Source organism: Xyrauchen texanus, chromosome 26 (genome assembly GCF_025860055.1).
Source record: "Xyrauchen texanus isolate HMW12.3.18 chromosome 26, RBS_HiC_50CHRs, whole genome shotgun sequence".
Classification (NCBI taxonomy): Eukaryota; Metazoa; Chordata; class Actinopteri; order Cypriniformes; family Catostomidae; genus Xyrauchen; species Xyrauchen texanus.
In genome coordinates, this window is record NC_068301.1 from 3,965,150 (window position 1) to 3,980,402 (window position 15,253).

Here is a 15,253-nt window from a genome sequence, read left to right on the forward strand (position 1 = left end):
ACACACACACACACACACACACACACAGAGATAGAGATACACACACACAGAGATACACACACACACACACACACGAGATAGAGATACACACACACAGAGATAGAGATACACACACACAGAGATAGAGATACACACACACACACACACACACACACACACACACAGAGAGATAGACAGACACACACACACACACACAGACAGACACACACACACAGAAACAGACACACACAAACAGACACACACGACACACAGACACACACACACACACACAGACACAGGATTCAATAAGTTTAAGTGGTCATTAAATAAAATACAAATAAGACAACGTTGCTGTTCGAGGTCAAAATTGACTGACTATAGTAAATGAAAGGGAAAGACTAAAAAAACAGCAATTCTTTTTAATTGTCAAATACAATATATAAATCAGCATTAAAAAATGAAGGGGTGAGACTTTACAACATTAAGACCATTGATCAGAATAGGACGGTTAACTTGTATTACACCAGGATTATTCCTTTAAATGAGTTAATTTCAGGTTAATTATTCTATTTTGTTGGTTTGGTTTATAATTGTTTGGGCTGCAAAATCTGTGTAACGTACAGTCGGCTCGTCATTATTGCAAAATAAATCCCTGGCAGGGTTTGAGACTGTACATAATGTCACTCTACACATTACAGTGAGTGGTGGTGGCGTAGTGGGCTAAAGCACATAACTGTTAATCAGAAGGTTGCTGGTTCAAACCCCACAGCCACCATCATTGTGTCCTTGAGCAAGGCACTTAACTCCAGGTTGCTCCGGGGGGATTGTCCCTGTAATAAGTGCACTGTAAGTCACTTTGGATAAAAGCGTCTGCCAAATGCATACATGTAAATGTAAATGACAAAGATATTTACCAATGAAATGGATTGAATGACTGATTTCAAACTATACTACAATATTACTATAGACAGATGATATCCACCACAAACTGGTTACTGAAGTCAACAATATTACTAAAGTAAAACACTAGTTCAACTACGGCATTTGTATACTAAACCATAACCACAGAATAATACATGACGTCACAACTCGTCATGTTATTGAATTAAACTGATGCGCGGTCATAACGACTATTTTACGACACGTTAAAATACGGCTCATTCAATCAGAATTCTCTTGTATCACTTTGCGCTTCGCACATAATTTAAATTTAAACTAATTTAAATTTAATATCCATTAAGTTATATATTTAGCAAGTAGCCATTATTTAACAATGGCCTACAAGGCCCACAGCCTTGAGCCCGGCGCCTCGAGCCGAGAGAGGGACCCGCAGGTGGACGGCCTTTGCGAAATATGATCTATAACACACATAGCTGTCCGATCAGACACGTCTGGGCCTCCCGGCGGAGGAAACGAAACCTATTCCCCAACCCCTTGCTGCATATAATTCACCCGTTCTGACCCTCGCTGGCGAAAAACCAGAAGTGAAGGAAAAAACAAACTCCAAACGCTCTTCAAGGAACACCGTGTTTAATTAGAAAGGAACTGCTCTCTGAAATACAAGTGTAAAGGTTTCACAAGTCAACAAGTAGAAAAGAAAAGAAAGCGAGCGCAAACTGGTGCGTCGTTAGCACTGGTGGGTGGCGGACGTTCTGTTTTAGGATTAAAAACTTAGTGGGATAGTTCAGCTTTTCTTTGCATGGTCACAGTGACCACGTCTGTCAAGATCCCAAATGTAAGACGTAATTCAAATTGTGGTCATGAACTGCAGACTAAATGAGAGTTTTGGGGAATGTGGATTAGTAAATAACGACTCACACATAGCTATAGTATGGCTTCTGAAGCTTTGGAATATAGCGCACCAGTCGTATGGACTACTACTTTTCGTGTTGGCGTTTGAACGTCATTTTTGGTCTTGAAAGATGTGACTTTATATTGGGATAATGCAAGAAGATTCTCCTTTTGAGTTCCACAGAAAAAAAAAATCAAAGCATACTGGTTTGGAACATCATGAGGGTGGGTAAATAATGACATCGGTTTTATGTTTGGGTGAACTATCGCTTTAATAAACTCCTGGAGATGTGATTGTCGGCCAAACGTCTGCAAGAACAGATTGTTTCATGCGTTATTTGCTTTGGCATGGCCCACATCGTCTGACATTTTTGTTTTATTTCAAATTCTGTTTCCAAGGATTAGCGGTTGGATTTGATTTGCTGTGGGGCACCAACAGCCCGATATACGGAAACGGGCCTTCCTGAGCGCTCACAGTTTTGGGTTTTGAAACCAAACCTGTCTCTTTTTACAGTGTCAGTTACACCGGACAACAGTCCTGTGGGAATCTAGACACGGCTGGATATATTTTCTCGAAACATAAAAAAGCAAAACATAGCACTAACACATATTATAATGACATGTTCAATATCAGATCAGGCACTTGATTTCTGCCAGCAACATCTTGATGTCTTCAGGGAGCAGAGTGATGGATTCATCTTGAAACGTTCTGGAGTCTAAAAGCTCATTCAGTTTTAACTGGTGTGTGATTTCTGGTTTAGAAAGTCAAGGTTGAGGCTCCTGGCGGAGAGAGGTTTTTGCGAGCCACGGACGCCGTTTCTAGGTAAAGAGACGGACAGTTCCGTCTGCCCCGGAAGAGAACACCCAGGGTTGAGTGGGGTGAAAGGTCACGTCGAGGACGCCCAGGTCATGAGTGATGGTGTGACCCTTCAGAACTTTCACAGGAACAATCAGAGGATTCTGAAGCAGATCACTGTGAACGGGAAACAGACAAGGATTAGTAAGGCTGCGAACGGATCACCGGTTCATCCACCAAATGATTTTCATGCCGGTAATTCTTTTGCAGATGTGTACGGCACTTCAAAAAAATGTAAAATGATCAACAATCAGTCCTGATCATAACTACCAAATATAAATTCATTTTCAGGATATTAACCCTTTAAATACCAGCTTGTTTATATAATCCCACTGTAATATTTTACACACACACACACACACACACACACACACACACACGCACACACACGCACGCGCACACACGCACGTGCACACACGCACGCGCACACACGCACGCGCACTATTTATTCAATTGGCCTGCAGTGCTATATAATACAGCAAACAGAGAATAGGAAAAAAGCTTGTATTTGCTCCATAGGCTAAACATGACAAAAATGGCGCCATCTAGTGGAAAGTAAAGAAGTGTCAATTTTGAAGCCAGGGCTCCAGAATGAAAGCATAATATCATATCATTAATTATTGTATGCTTTAATGGCACTGAGATCAAATGTTGCAGTTTTAATGGGGGACATTTTTGTCCCGAAGGTCCTTTTGTGTATTATAGATGTGTGTGTTATAGGAGGTTGAAATATCAAAATTCCCCCCAAAATACACACCTTTGGCCAAATGTATGCCGTTGGAATTAACAGCCAAAATGATGGAAAAGACAAAAATGTCCAGAAGGTCACAAAAGGCTTAAATAAAATGTTTTATCTCAGACGGACTGAAGTAGCATTGCAACATGTCAAAAAAACAAGTGAAGCGTTCGTCAACTGACAATGTGTCAATGTGATGCAATGGATGCTTCATGTGTAGACGGCTCAAAGGTGATCAAGTTTCTAGTGTAGACATAACGTTAAATATTAAAGCTAAAATTAACTTTAAAGAGAAATAAACGACAACATAAAACGACGTGACAACCTCACTAATCAGCTAGACAATTATCCTGTCCCATCCCAGCAAAAACACGACTCAAATGTCATGCAACTGTTTCCTAACAGGAATATAATGGCCATAAAACACAGAATACTGGAAATATGGTTTGCTGTATATGCATCAACAGTTTGACTGGGGAAAAGCAAGAAGTGGAAAAATAACATTACATCCTCAGTTTGAGTATAAAGAGATCTATTAAGGGCATCCCCTAAGGGCATATTTTCATCCCCATCACGCTCTGCCCTCGACCGTACACGCATCATTAGATCTGCTCAAAAAGCGTTTGTCACATACGGCCGGAACGATAGTCTACCCCTGCAGATACACTGGACATATGCCGATGTACAGAGAAACAAAGAGACGAGATAGAGCTGCACACACTGAACAGAGACGGGTGTGTTATGAATGGCAATCGTTTAACTAGTCCTCCTATATTTGCAGCAGGAACGTTTTCGGAATACATGGAATAAGCGGATAACAGCCCTACTAAAAAAATGAAAATAATCAGACTTACTTGTAGACCATCCCGTGACAGACGATAACACTGCCATCATCAGAACCGGACGCAAACAGCGGGTAGTGTCTGTGGTAAGCCACGCCTCTCAAAGCCTTCTTGTGGTGTCTGGTTGGACGGAGACACAATAGAGAGTTGGTAAGTGTCCCATCAGCAGAGGGAAATTGCACCTTTTTAACCATTCAAAGCACTTTGCACTGCATCTCTCTCTCTCTCTCTCTCTCTCTCTCTCTCTCTACACACACACACACACACACACACACACACACACACACACACACACACACACACACACACACACACACACACACACACACACACACACACACGATGGCAGAGCTGCCATGCAAGGCGCTAGCCTGCCATTGGGAGCAACTTGGGGTTCAGTGTCTTCACCGTCCAGTTTCCATCAGAAGAACATTTATTAGACAGCTCCAACATTATCAACAAATTCCCTCGAGTCTGCCCCAAATGATCAAAACCTGTGCGACTCACCGGAGAACTTTGTAAGGCTTTGTAGACAGGTCCAGATCGAACCAGGCCAGACGACAGTCGTAGCTGCCGCAGATCACATTATCACCTGAGGATAATGGGTAGAACAGAGAGACATGCGTAAGAAACAAATCAAATAAGACGTCCCAAGAGTGGTCAATGAAGTCAGATGTCCCTTGTTTGCAGGACGTTTTCGAGAAACAAAGACACCGATGAATTCCCAGTAGGTCTTTCCTGGGTCACACATTTACATAATATACTGTAACAGACTTAAGAATGATGCCAGTTTTCATTTTCAAGATTACTGAAGAAGGCTAACACTCAAACGTCACCCAAAATTGAAATGATGGTCATATTCCTCACCCTCATGTTGTTCCAAGTCCATAAGGCTTTCACAAGTTTCATCGATCGGTGTTTGTTTCCCAAGCTATTCATAACTATTCAAAAAGTTACACTACAAGCTACTAAAAAAGTAGCTAATTACATTGAAGCTAATAAACCTACATATATATAAAATATACCTATATATATATATATATATATATACATATACACACACACCGAACAGCCACAACATTAAAACCACATGCCTAATATTGTGTAGGTTCCTCTTTCACCTTTCATCACAAAATGGTGATCTGAAATGTAGGTGGCGCTCCGACGCATTTTACCCCTCATAGATGTGCTTGTCCATAGACATTCAGTCTAATTTTCAGTTCAAGCACCACCCCCACTGTTTCATCGAATATCTCTGTCTCTGAGTGGACCAGAAGCTCAATCTAAGTGTCATTAGAAAGCTGGGATTCTCCCCTTTGCGACGATGATTCGTTATTGTTATTATCTATAGTCAATAACGTATATATATATATGATGATTTTTTAAAGTATACTTTTACCGCATATTTTGTTCTGGACATCTAAAAATGTAGAAAAGAGAGAAATCACAGACGGAACAGTCCGTTTATTGAACGCAACTCATTTTCTCATATAAGCTCTGTATCGCTTTCTACGGCAAGCCCCTAGGGGATAAATACACAAATCACACACATGCACAGGGCAAGGTTACTTTATGAATGGCATCCTTATTCAGTCTGTTACAATGGTTCATGTTCACGTGTTACACCTGTTGTTATTTCGCCGATCTGCACGTGACAGGGAAGCGGAGAGAAAGTCAGAATAAGCCGATATGTCTCCCCACTGCCATTCTGAACTGGTGTGTGTGTATGTGTGTGTGTGTGTGTGTGTGTGTGTGTGTGTGTGTGAGAGACAGAGCTCTGGCTGAAGAGAGCAAGACCTCAAGCACAACATTCGATAGGTGTGAGACACCCCTAAATCAAGTTGTTGTGAACCAACTAGTGAGATGCCGGCTTGAATAGTTTTAGACCCCCTGCCTGGTGTGCGACGCCACAGAAATAGAAACCATTCCAAAAATAGAAATCCCTGTCGCAGCTGGTTAGGACACCGTGTAAGATATAACTTTGGATTATTCACACAAGCACGCTCAAAGACAATAAAAAAATGGCTAATGTTTTAGAAAACTGACTTTTTTAGTTTTTAGGTATTTGGAGGTATCACTTAAAGCAGCAGTGATCGGCGCATAAAAGAGACGTTTATATTTGACGTCTTACAGAAATCATATTTCACTTTGTGATTCTTTTGAAAATCTTGTAAACTGTGGAATTACGGCATCAAAATAAACTATACAGTTGCATTCTTGAGAATGAGAGCTTTAATTTGATATGTGATTGGTCTATTATTAAGTGCTATTTGAAAGACTTTTATATTCATATGAATATTTCTACCACATGACCTCTAGGTGGCGCTGATTTGCAACACAAATGTTTTCAGGCCTTTATGTGCCATGTGCCTGACTTATGTATTCGGAGAATTTAACAGTTTAAGCGTGAACTTTTTTTGCAACATAGCGCCCCTTTTGGACCCGCCGGCGGGTCAGCAGAGTTGGAGGTTAAGGATGTGTGGGGCTCAAGTCAATTATGTGAAATAATTCATTTCAATGAACCTGGATCGGAGCGAACCGACTCTTTAAAATCAAGTTGAGTTTCCAATGCTAAATATAAGTGAATCTTTTATTTTAAGCGGTTAATTTATATGAACTGTCTGAAAGATTGTAAATGGTCTGCACTTATATAGCGCCTTTTTAACCTTAGCGGTATTCAAAGTGCTTTACACGGCATCTCACTCACTCACTCACTCACTCACTCACTCACCCACCCACTCACTCACCCACTCACTCACCCACTCACTCACCCACTCACTCACCCACTCACTCACTCACCCACTCACTCACCCACCCACCAATGACTGCAGAGCTCTAGCCTGCCATTGGGAGCAACTTGGGGTTCAGTGTCTTGCCCAAGGACACTTCGGCATGTGGGCCAGGAATCGAACCGCCAACCCTGCGATAAGTGGACAACGCGCTCCATCACAGAGCCCTTGAAAGAACAGATTAATTTAAATGATTTGGATTTTCCTGCGCAACATATGCGATCGAGGGGGTGTTTTTTTGAATGCGTTTGATTACTCCATGTGTGTAAATGTGACAAATGTAGTGTTTTGTGACACTACAGTGCTACTCGTCAGAAAATGTAGCTCGTTACTAGAAAAGGTACATTATTGTGAAAATAGCTGAGCTACTGTCATGAGACACTTCCAAATATCTTGTTTTGTGTTCCACTGAAGAACTGAAAAGTCATATGGGTTTTAAAGACATGAGGGTGAGTAAATGATGACAGAATCGTGTGTCACGCCACAGTTACCCACCTCCCGGGTGAATGGCCATGCTGGAGATCCACTTGCAGTTGGCCAGCAGTTTCTTGGTGAGCTCCTGTTTGATGAGGTTGTACACGCGTACGTAGCGTTGCGTCGCCACAAAGAAATAGGGCCTGACCGGGTGGAAGGATACGCACTGCACCAGGCCTTTGCTCTTGCGGAAGGGGTTCTGCGTCCGCCGTTTGCTCACCTGATGAATCACAACCTGTAGATTGCTGCTGTTGTCGGGCATCACGCACGCCAGGTAATCTCCCTTCACGTGCCACGTTACCTGTCTTACAGTCTTCAGAGAAAGAAAGTGGCTTAAAATTGGATCACATAATATGCTACATACCTTATTTCTAAATTAGCATGCTACAATGAATTAAAAGTGCCACACAGCTCAACAACACTGTTTGAAACATCAACAAATTTTGTCTAAGACATTTGCCAGTCTTTAAATGAATGAATCAAGAAAGAGATGTATTGCATTTTCAGATACGGCACACAGCGCTCTGTTGATGCCCTGTTGGCTATTTTGGCTAATGTAGTCGGTCATCCAACTATTCCACGTGTTTAGAAGATTCAAAGGTCAGAGGTCAAAGTCATTCTGTGGTAAATCCACAGGCAATTAATCCAATTATAACCCCAAAGACACACTGAGACTCGATTTACGGCCGTTATTAATGCTGGCTTTGCCTCTGCCAGTCTGCCAACGCGTGTCGCTGCTTTGCTTTTTCCAGTAGTTTTAATTGGACACAAGAGGCGTCTTAAATTTCTTTCCATTTCAGGAAAAAGACAACCACAAGCTCGTGGCTTCTGCCAATGGTTAAAAGCCTCCTGGCTTCAGCTCACGTGAGGGACGGACTGTCTCATAGGGGATAGAAAACGAGTTATAATAAAGGGGGGGAAAAGCATAATTTCATAACAATGTGTGTGTGCACTTCTGTCCTAATCTTGTGTAGCTGGACTTTTGACTATCAGCATAAGGTCTGGTCAACTTTGCAGTTTATTCTCGCCCAAAAAAACCCCGCCCATTTAGACCGAAAGAGACCAACAGAGGTAGGATAAACAAAGAAAATTAGAGCTATGTTTATGGGTTTATTATCATTATATGGAGTATACAGGTGTCAACAAGGATATCTTGTTTTAGGGACGCTCCGTTCAGGATTGTTACAGCCGATCGCCACTCTTCTTGTCACCCGATTGGCCAATACCGATCCGGATCATTTCACCTTTTATCAGGATCTCGGTCATAATTGGCTTACTATATGCAAGCTTAAAGGCGCTGACTACCACCCCTGGAGTTGCGAGTTCGAATCCAGAGTGACACCAGCCAGGTCTCCTAAGCAACCAAATTGGCCCGGTTGCTAGGGAGGGTTGAGTCACATGGCGTGTGGCGAGTTGTGCGTGGATCGCAGAGAATAGCGTGAAGCCTCCACGCGTGCTACTTCTCCACGGTAACGTGCTCAACAAGTCACGTGATAAGATGCGTGGCCTGACGGTCTCAGACGTGGGATTCGTCCTCCGCCACCCGGATTGAGGCGAGTCACAACGCCACCTCGAGGACTTAAAGCGCATCGGGAATTGGGCATTCCAAATTGGGGAGAGAAAAAAACATTAATTTGTCACTTGTTGCTGCTTGAACTTTAATGAGGGAAACAGGCGCACTCTCATGATGGCAAGAGGTGAAAGGAAAGCGGAGAAAGGGTGCATGTTTCTGGACTCCACATCTTGTAATTCACATTATTACGGAGATGCCCATGCGCCACGGAGACTGAGAAGCTGCCACCACGAACGATAAGAGCCGTTTCACAGTACAGTACACAAACTTGTCATATTCGCCAAACCTCTCCCACTGCATTGTTCTTGACTGCTGAATCAAGTTTGTTGTCTTACAACACTATGCCAGAATTCCCCACCCTCCATGATGTCATCACAGTGCTGCTGAAGTCTTAAAGGAGTCGCAAGTCTTTTGTGACCCGAGCGATCGGTTTATACGATCGTCCAAATTACCGATCACCAATCGAGTCATAGGACGCGAATATCGGCCGATCCCCATCAGAGCATCTCCATCTTGTTTAATTGCGACTAAGAGTCTTGCATAATTACATTTTATTCAAATTTTTTTACATCTTACAAATATTCGATCCCCTTAACCTTGCAAACTGTGGAAAATCCAGCAACTAGTGTCTTAAAAATAATTCTTAATATTTTATAATGTGTTTCAACAGTGCGTTTATTGACGTATCAAAGGGTTTGTGGATGTTTTTCTTTACCTTAGGGTGTTTGAGGGTGAGGCGGTGACCCTGCTCGTGACCTTCGCCCTCTGAGACGGTCCACTGCACATGCTGGTCTTTCACTTCCTCTGGATCCTCAAAGGATGAGATCAGCTGATCCGTAGCATTAAACACCAGCCGGTCACCCAAACCAGGGTTCATGAGGAGTACAGTGTCATCACTACACACACATTACATCACAATGAAGATTCACATAGTTCAGCCATAAATTAATACTATATTTGCATTCAACTGATCACAAAGTATAGTCAGGACATTACTGGTGCAACTCCAACCATAAGACATGGGATACTTCATATGCCATTGTCTGAACCTTGGATTTAGGATGGACCACACCGGAATTACCGGCCAGGTTGTACTGCGTTTCACGTCCCTGATCTCAGCCTGCATCACCTCGGTCTATTGATGGACTACGATCTTGAAATGGAAAACATAGACTAATAATTCTTGTGAAAGGCGCTATATAAATAAAATTGACTTAACTTAAAAAACAGCATCATCATTAATTGAAAAAAGTCATTTTTGATCAAATCTAGACAGCAGCGTCACTCCAACACCTTATCCTTGAGTAATCATGATAAACTGATAATTTGGTTCTAGAAAATCACTGGCCATTATATCAAACACAGCTGAAAGATATTTGGTTCATTAAATGAAGCTTAGCATTGTCTTTGTCTTTGTGTTTGAGTTGCACAGTATGCAATAGACTGGCATGTCTTAAGGTCAATATTAGGACAAAAATGTCAAAAAATAAACTTTCTCTAGAAACTCATCAGTCAATCATTGTTTTGAGGAATGAAGGCGATATAATGCTTGAAATTGCTCAAAAACTGCAGATTTCATCTAAAGGTGTCACTACAGTCTTCAAAGACAAAGAACAACTGTCTCTAACAAGGACAGAAAGAGATGTGGAAGATCAGATGTACAACTAAACAAGAGGAGAAGTACATCAGAGTCTCTAGTTTGAGAAATAGACGCCTCACATGTCCTCCGCTGACAGCTTCATTGAATTCTACCCGCTCAACACCAGTTTCATGTACAACAGTAAAGAGAAGACTCAGGAGGACTTATGGGAAGAACTGCAAAGAAAAAGCCACTTTTGAAACAGAAAAACAAAAAGAAAAGGTTCGAGTGGGCAAAGAAACACAGACATTGGACAACAGATAATTGGAAAAGAGTGTTACGGATCTTAACCCCATTGAGTTTTTGTGGGATCAGCTAGACTGTAAGGTGCGTGAGAAGTGCCCGACAAGACAGACACATCTATGGCAAGTGCAACAGGAAGTGTGGGGGGAAATGTCTCCTGAGTATCTGGACAAACTGACCGCTAGAATAACAAGGATCTGCAAAGCTGTCATTGCTGCACGTGGAGGATTTTATGATGAGAACTCTTTGAAGTAGTTTATTGTAATAGTAATTATTCATGTTATTAATGTCCTGATTATACATTGTGATCAGTCGAATGCCACTTTGGTGAATAAAAGTACCAATTTCTTTCCATAAGAGTAAAATTACTCCAAACTTTTGACCACCAGTGTATATATATATATTCTTTTTGTTACAGGAATATTGGACATTTTGACCAGGCCATCATCATTTATTTTTGGTACCATTTAAATGCCTTTTATGTACTTTTTAGCCTTTTAATATTTTCAATATTAAACAATGAAAAAAATCAATTATAATAAAAAAAATACATCGTTACATGTTTAAAACTATGATAATCTAAACAAAGAATGAAATGAACCATATTTATTGTGAAAATAATTGATAAATTAAAAAAAAATGAAAACTATCCCACAGTTGTGGCATCATTTCCACCACACCAAACTATTTTAATTTAAAAAAAATTTAAGTTAGTGTACTTGTCAACCAAGTTGACAAACGTGTCAGTGAAGAGCATGCTTGAGATGAAAAATCAAGGGCAATGATACCTTGAGAGCCAAATTATAGAAGAAGTGTGAAAATATTATTTAATTGTATTTGTAAGACAAAGGAGTTGGCCATTTATATATATTTAAAAATTCATATTTTCTTCAGCATTATTTCCACTACAGAATTCTCTAATACAGATTTCTCTCATCATTTACTCACTTTCATACCCTCCCAGATGTGTATGAACACAATGAAGATGTTTATAAGATAATTTCAGCTCTGTGGGTCCAAACAATGCAAGTCAATAGTGATCAGACATTTGAAGCTCCAAAAAGCACATAAAGGCAGCATAAAAGTAATCCATGACTGCATTTGTTAAATCCATATCTTTAGAAACGATATGATAGTTGTGGGTGAGAAAGTCCTTTTTTTACTCTAAATCTCTACTTTCACTTTCAAATTCTGAAAGTAAAAAGTGAAAATGGAGATTTATGGTGAAAAAGGATTGATTAAAAAGTGAATGCATCGCTTCAGATGACACATATTAAACCACTTGAGTCATCTGGTTACTTTTTTTCTGCCTTTATGTGCCGTTTGGGGCTTCAAAGGTCACCATTCACTTGCATTGAAAGGACCTACAGAACCGAGACATTTTCCAAAAATCTTTGTTTGTGTTCAGTAGAAGATAGAAAGTCATACACATCTGGGATGGCACGAAATTGAAGAAATGATGAGAGAATTTTCATTTTTGGGTGAACGGTCCCTTTAAATACATCAGAATTTGAGATGGGCTGGAAATGACACTGTGGTGGGAATTCCCACACACAAAATCTCAATTTATTATACATGCACACATTTTCGAATTGCATACTTGAGTAAAAAATTAGCATACCAATTTTAATGCAAAAGTAGAATTGGAGAATTATCAGGACGCTGTCTGTCTGTAAACTCAATACAGTGTCTGTATTGGAAAGCTGGACTAATCACTCATTTACTTGTCAAATGTTAAAAGTCAAGCTTTCTAAATGTTAGTGTCTGAAATCCTGAAATGAACATTTTCCTAATTAGCAATGCAATGTGGCATTACAATGTGGTAATTAACCAGACTGTAATGCTACGCCTATCCAAACAAACATCTGCTGTTAAATAAGATACAGAACACAACATTACAGCAATAAAACGGATGAAGGAAAAGGGGGCGGATCTTACTAGCTGACTGCAACCAGACAGACGGAAGGATTGGGATTCCAGGCCACGGCCTTTACGGCTCCGCCCACCTCCACAGTCTTCAGACAGCGCGCTGTGTTGACCTCCCAGAAACGCACCATGCAGTCATCAGAGCCTGTGGTCAAAAGGTCAAACCACAAACTCAGTCAGGAAGATGAAACAGATCTGCTTTGGGTGAGGTCAGATGTGGAGGCAGCCCTGAATGTGATGTCACAGACAGAGGAAATAGTGTGTGTAATAACAAGAACATAATTAACAAGCATATAGCAATGCTCTGGCAACCCCCTTCAGTTCTTCAGGAAATGCAAACAAATGTTTTTTCTCTTAACACTTGTTTTCTAAAAGATGCGGCAATGATGAGACTCTCGCAAAACGTACGTTTTAGAAAACACTGTAATTACAATACGCAAAACCTACAGTTACAGTTTGTGCACTGTAGTCAGATTCCAATCTATGGCAAGAGAAAATGTGGTCTAGAAGTGCCGAGGTTAGACGGCTGTGTATATATTGACGTTTATAAAGCTGAGATGATGGCCTAAAAGAGCCTCGTACCTCAAACGGGCATTCCTCACTAACAATGTGGCTAAACGAAGGAGCACGGCGGCAGCGGAGTTATAAAAACTCGCGTAACACTGTCACTCAGGACACTATAAACTCGGGTGCCGATGAAGTGGCAGTCCACACCATCTGCTTTACTCAGTGGAACTTTCCATTTCAGAGGATTTATTTGATTTGGGACGTATATTTGAAAATCCTGAACCGATTTCTATAATAAACTAGATTCTACTTTTTGTGCAAAACGTATCACTTCTCTGTGGTTGCCAATGTGTTCGGAGTGATTTTTAGTGCGTTACTATGGTGTCTTGGTTGGTTGCTAGGTGGCTCCTGACTGTCCCAAGTCAAAAGAACCCATACCCAAGTCTCCATGATATTCTCTAGCTATGGCGTGAGATCCTCCTTCGAGTGTACGGCTTTGGGATTTTTAATTTGACAGGTGAATATCAAAGTCTGAATGATTGGAATAGTATTAGCACACCTATCCTGAACACGCCACACTTTTGAGCTTCTGTTCATGCCCGTCACCAAAATGTTTCAATGCAAAAGTTTATTACATATGGTTAGTGGTTTGTTACCCCAATATGAGCCACAGTAATTAGGATCGCCTTTGCCAATACCACTAATTATAACAACGAACAGTTCTTACACGAGGTAGCGTTGTTCATCGAATTTTTTTTTAAATTACTTTTTTCTTATTTAACATTATATAGCTCTGGGTGTAAACAAGGTGGCTTCCGAAAAACTACTCTTGTTTTGTTCCCAATCATGTCAACTGTATCTGAGAAATTTTGCATTTATACGACAAAGCAATCACAAGTTATAGCATTACAAATATAAATTATGATAGTGTCCAAAAGACTTTCCAAACATATAATACATAATAATTGTACATGAGAACTAATTACACATGCAAACACAACAACTGAAGTTTTGTATAGCATGCAGACATGATTATAGTCATGAGATTTCACAGAATGAGTTTCATTCTGTGTCATTTGAGTCATCATTGAGTCTGTGTCGTGTATTTGGCGCCATCTCCTGGTGGCCATATGTAACATTGTGCTTCATGTGGATTATCTAATGATCGTCAGATTGCATCAGATTGTGCATGGGCTCGTTTTAAAGATAATCACCTCCTCTAAGTAATGGCAAGTGATATTTTATGTTCCGTTTAATTTTCATGAAGTTATAAATGAAAAAGTGGCATATAGGCAACACCAACATAATTGACATCAAAGACATATACTTAGCTATTATTTGCTATTTTTGTCTGTGTAAAACAAATGAGACAGACGTAGCTTTACAACAACATATGACACATGACTATTTCATCAGTTTGATGTTTTTACTCTATTACAATAATATGTACAGGGGATTTTTTTTTAAATAAATGATAAAAACTGAGCACTTCTGATTTGTCTTTAAATTTCAAAGCACTTGTTTTGGTAATAATGCCTGTATATATTGGAAAGTAGAGCTTTAAGCTTTCAAACGATACCCGTTTTGTGTCGGTCAAGACTGTAGTTGTTAATATATTGATGCTTTTTGTTCTTCTAACAGGCCCGGACCATTCAAACTTAATGGGATAACCTGAATTAGCAATGAACAATACTTTTACACCATTTGAAAACTTGATAAAATGTAGATTTTTACATATACTATACTGTAATTGTTTTTACATTAAGGGAATATTCCGGGTTCAATACAAGCTCAATCAACAGCATCTGTTGCATAATGTTGATTAATCACAGAAAACGTATTTTCTATAAAATTGTGGCTACAATGGAAGTGAATTGGGCCAATCCGTAAACGTTAAA

The 15,253-nt window shown here is 40.3% G+C and overlaps 1 protein-coding gene across 1 annotated transcript in view; it reads right to left on the minus strand.

Annotated features, from left to right (window-relative positions):
* Positions 1-269: 269 nt before the first annotated feature.
* LOC127619570 (ribosome biogenesis protein bop1-like) overlaps positions 270-15,253 on the minus strand; it is a 104,727-nt gene continuing 89,743 nt past the window's right edge. Inside the window, exons 11-16 of the mRNA XM_052092442.1 lie at positions 12,861-12,993; positions 9,756-9,936; positions 7,489-7,780; positions 4,712-4,796; positions 4,217-4,324; positions 270-2,743 (exon numbers count right to left, since the gene is read on the minus strand). Of these exons, the coding sequence (XP_051948402.1) occupies positions 2,590-2,743; positions 4,217-4,324; positions 4,712-4,796; positions 7,489-7,780; positions 9,756-9,936; positions 12,861-12,993 (953 nt within the window). The 3' untranslated portion in view covers positions 270-2,589. The remainder of the gene's footprint in view (positions 2,744-4,216; positions 4,325-4,711; positions 4,797-7,488; positions 7,781-9,755; positions 9,937-12,860; positions 12,994-15,253) is intronic.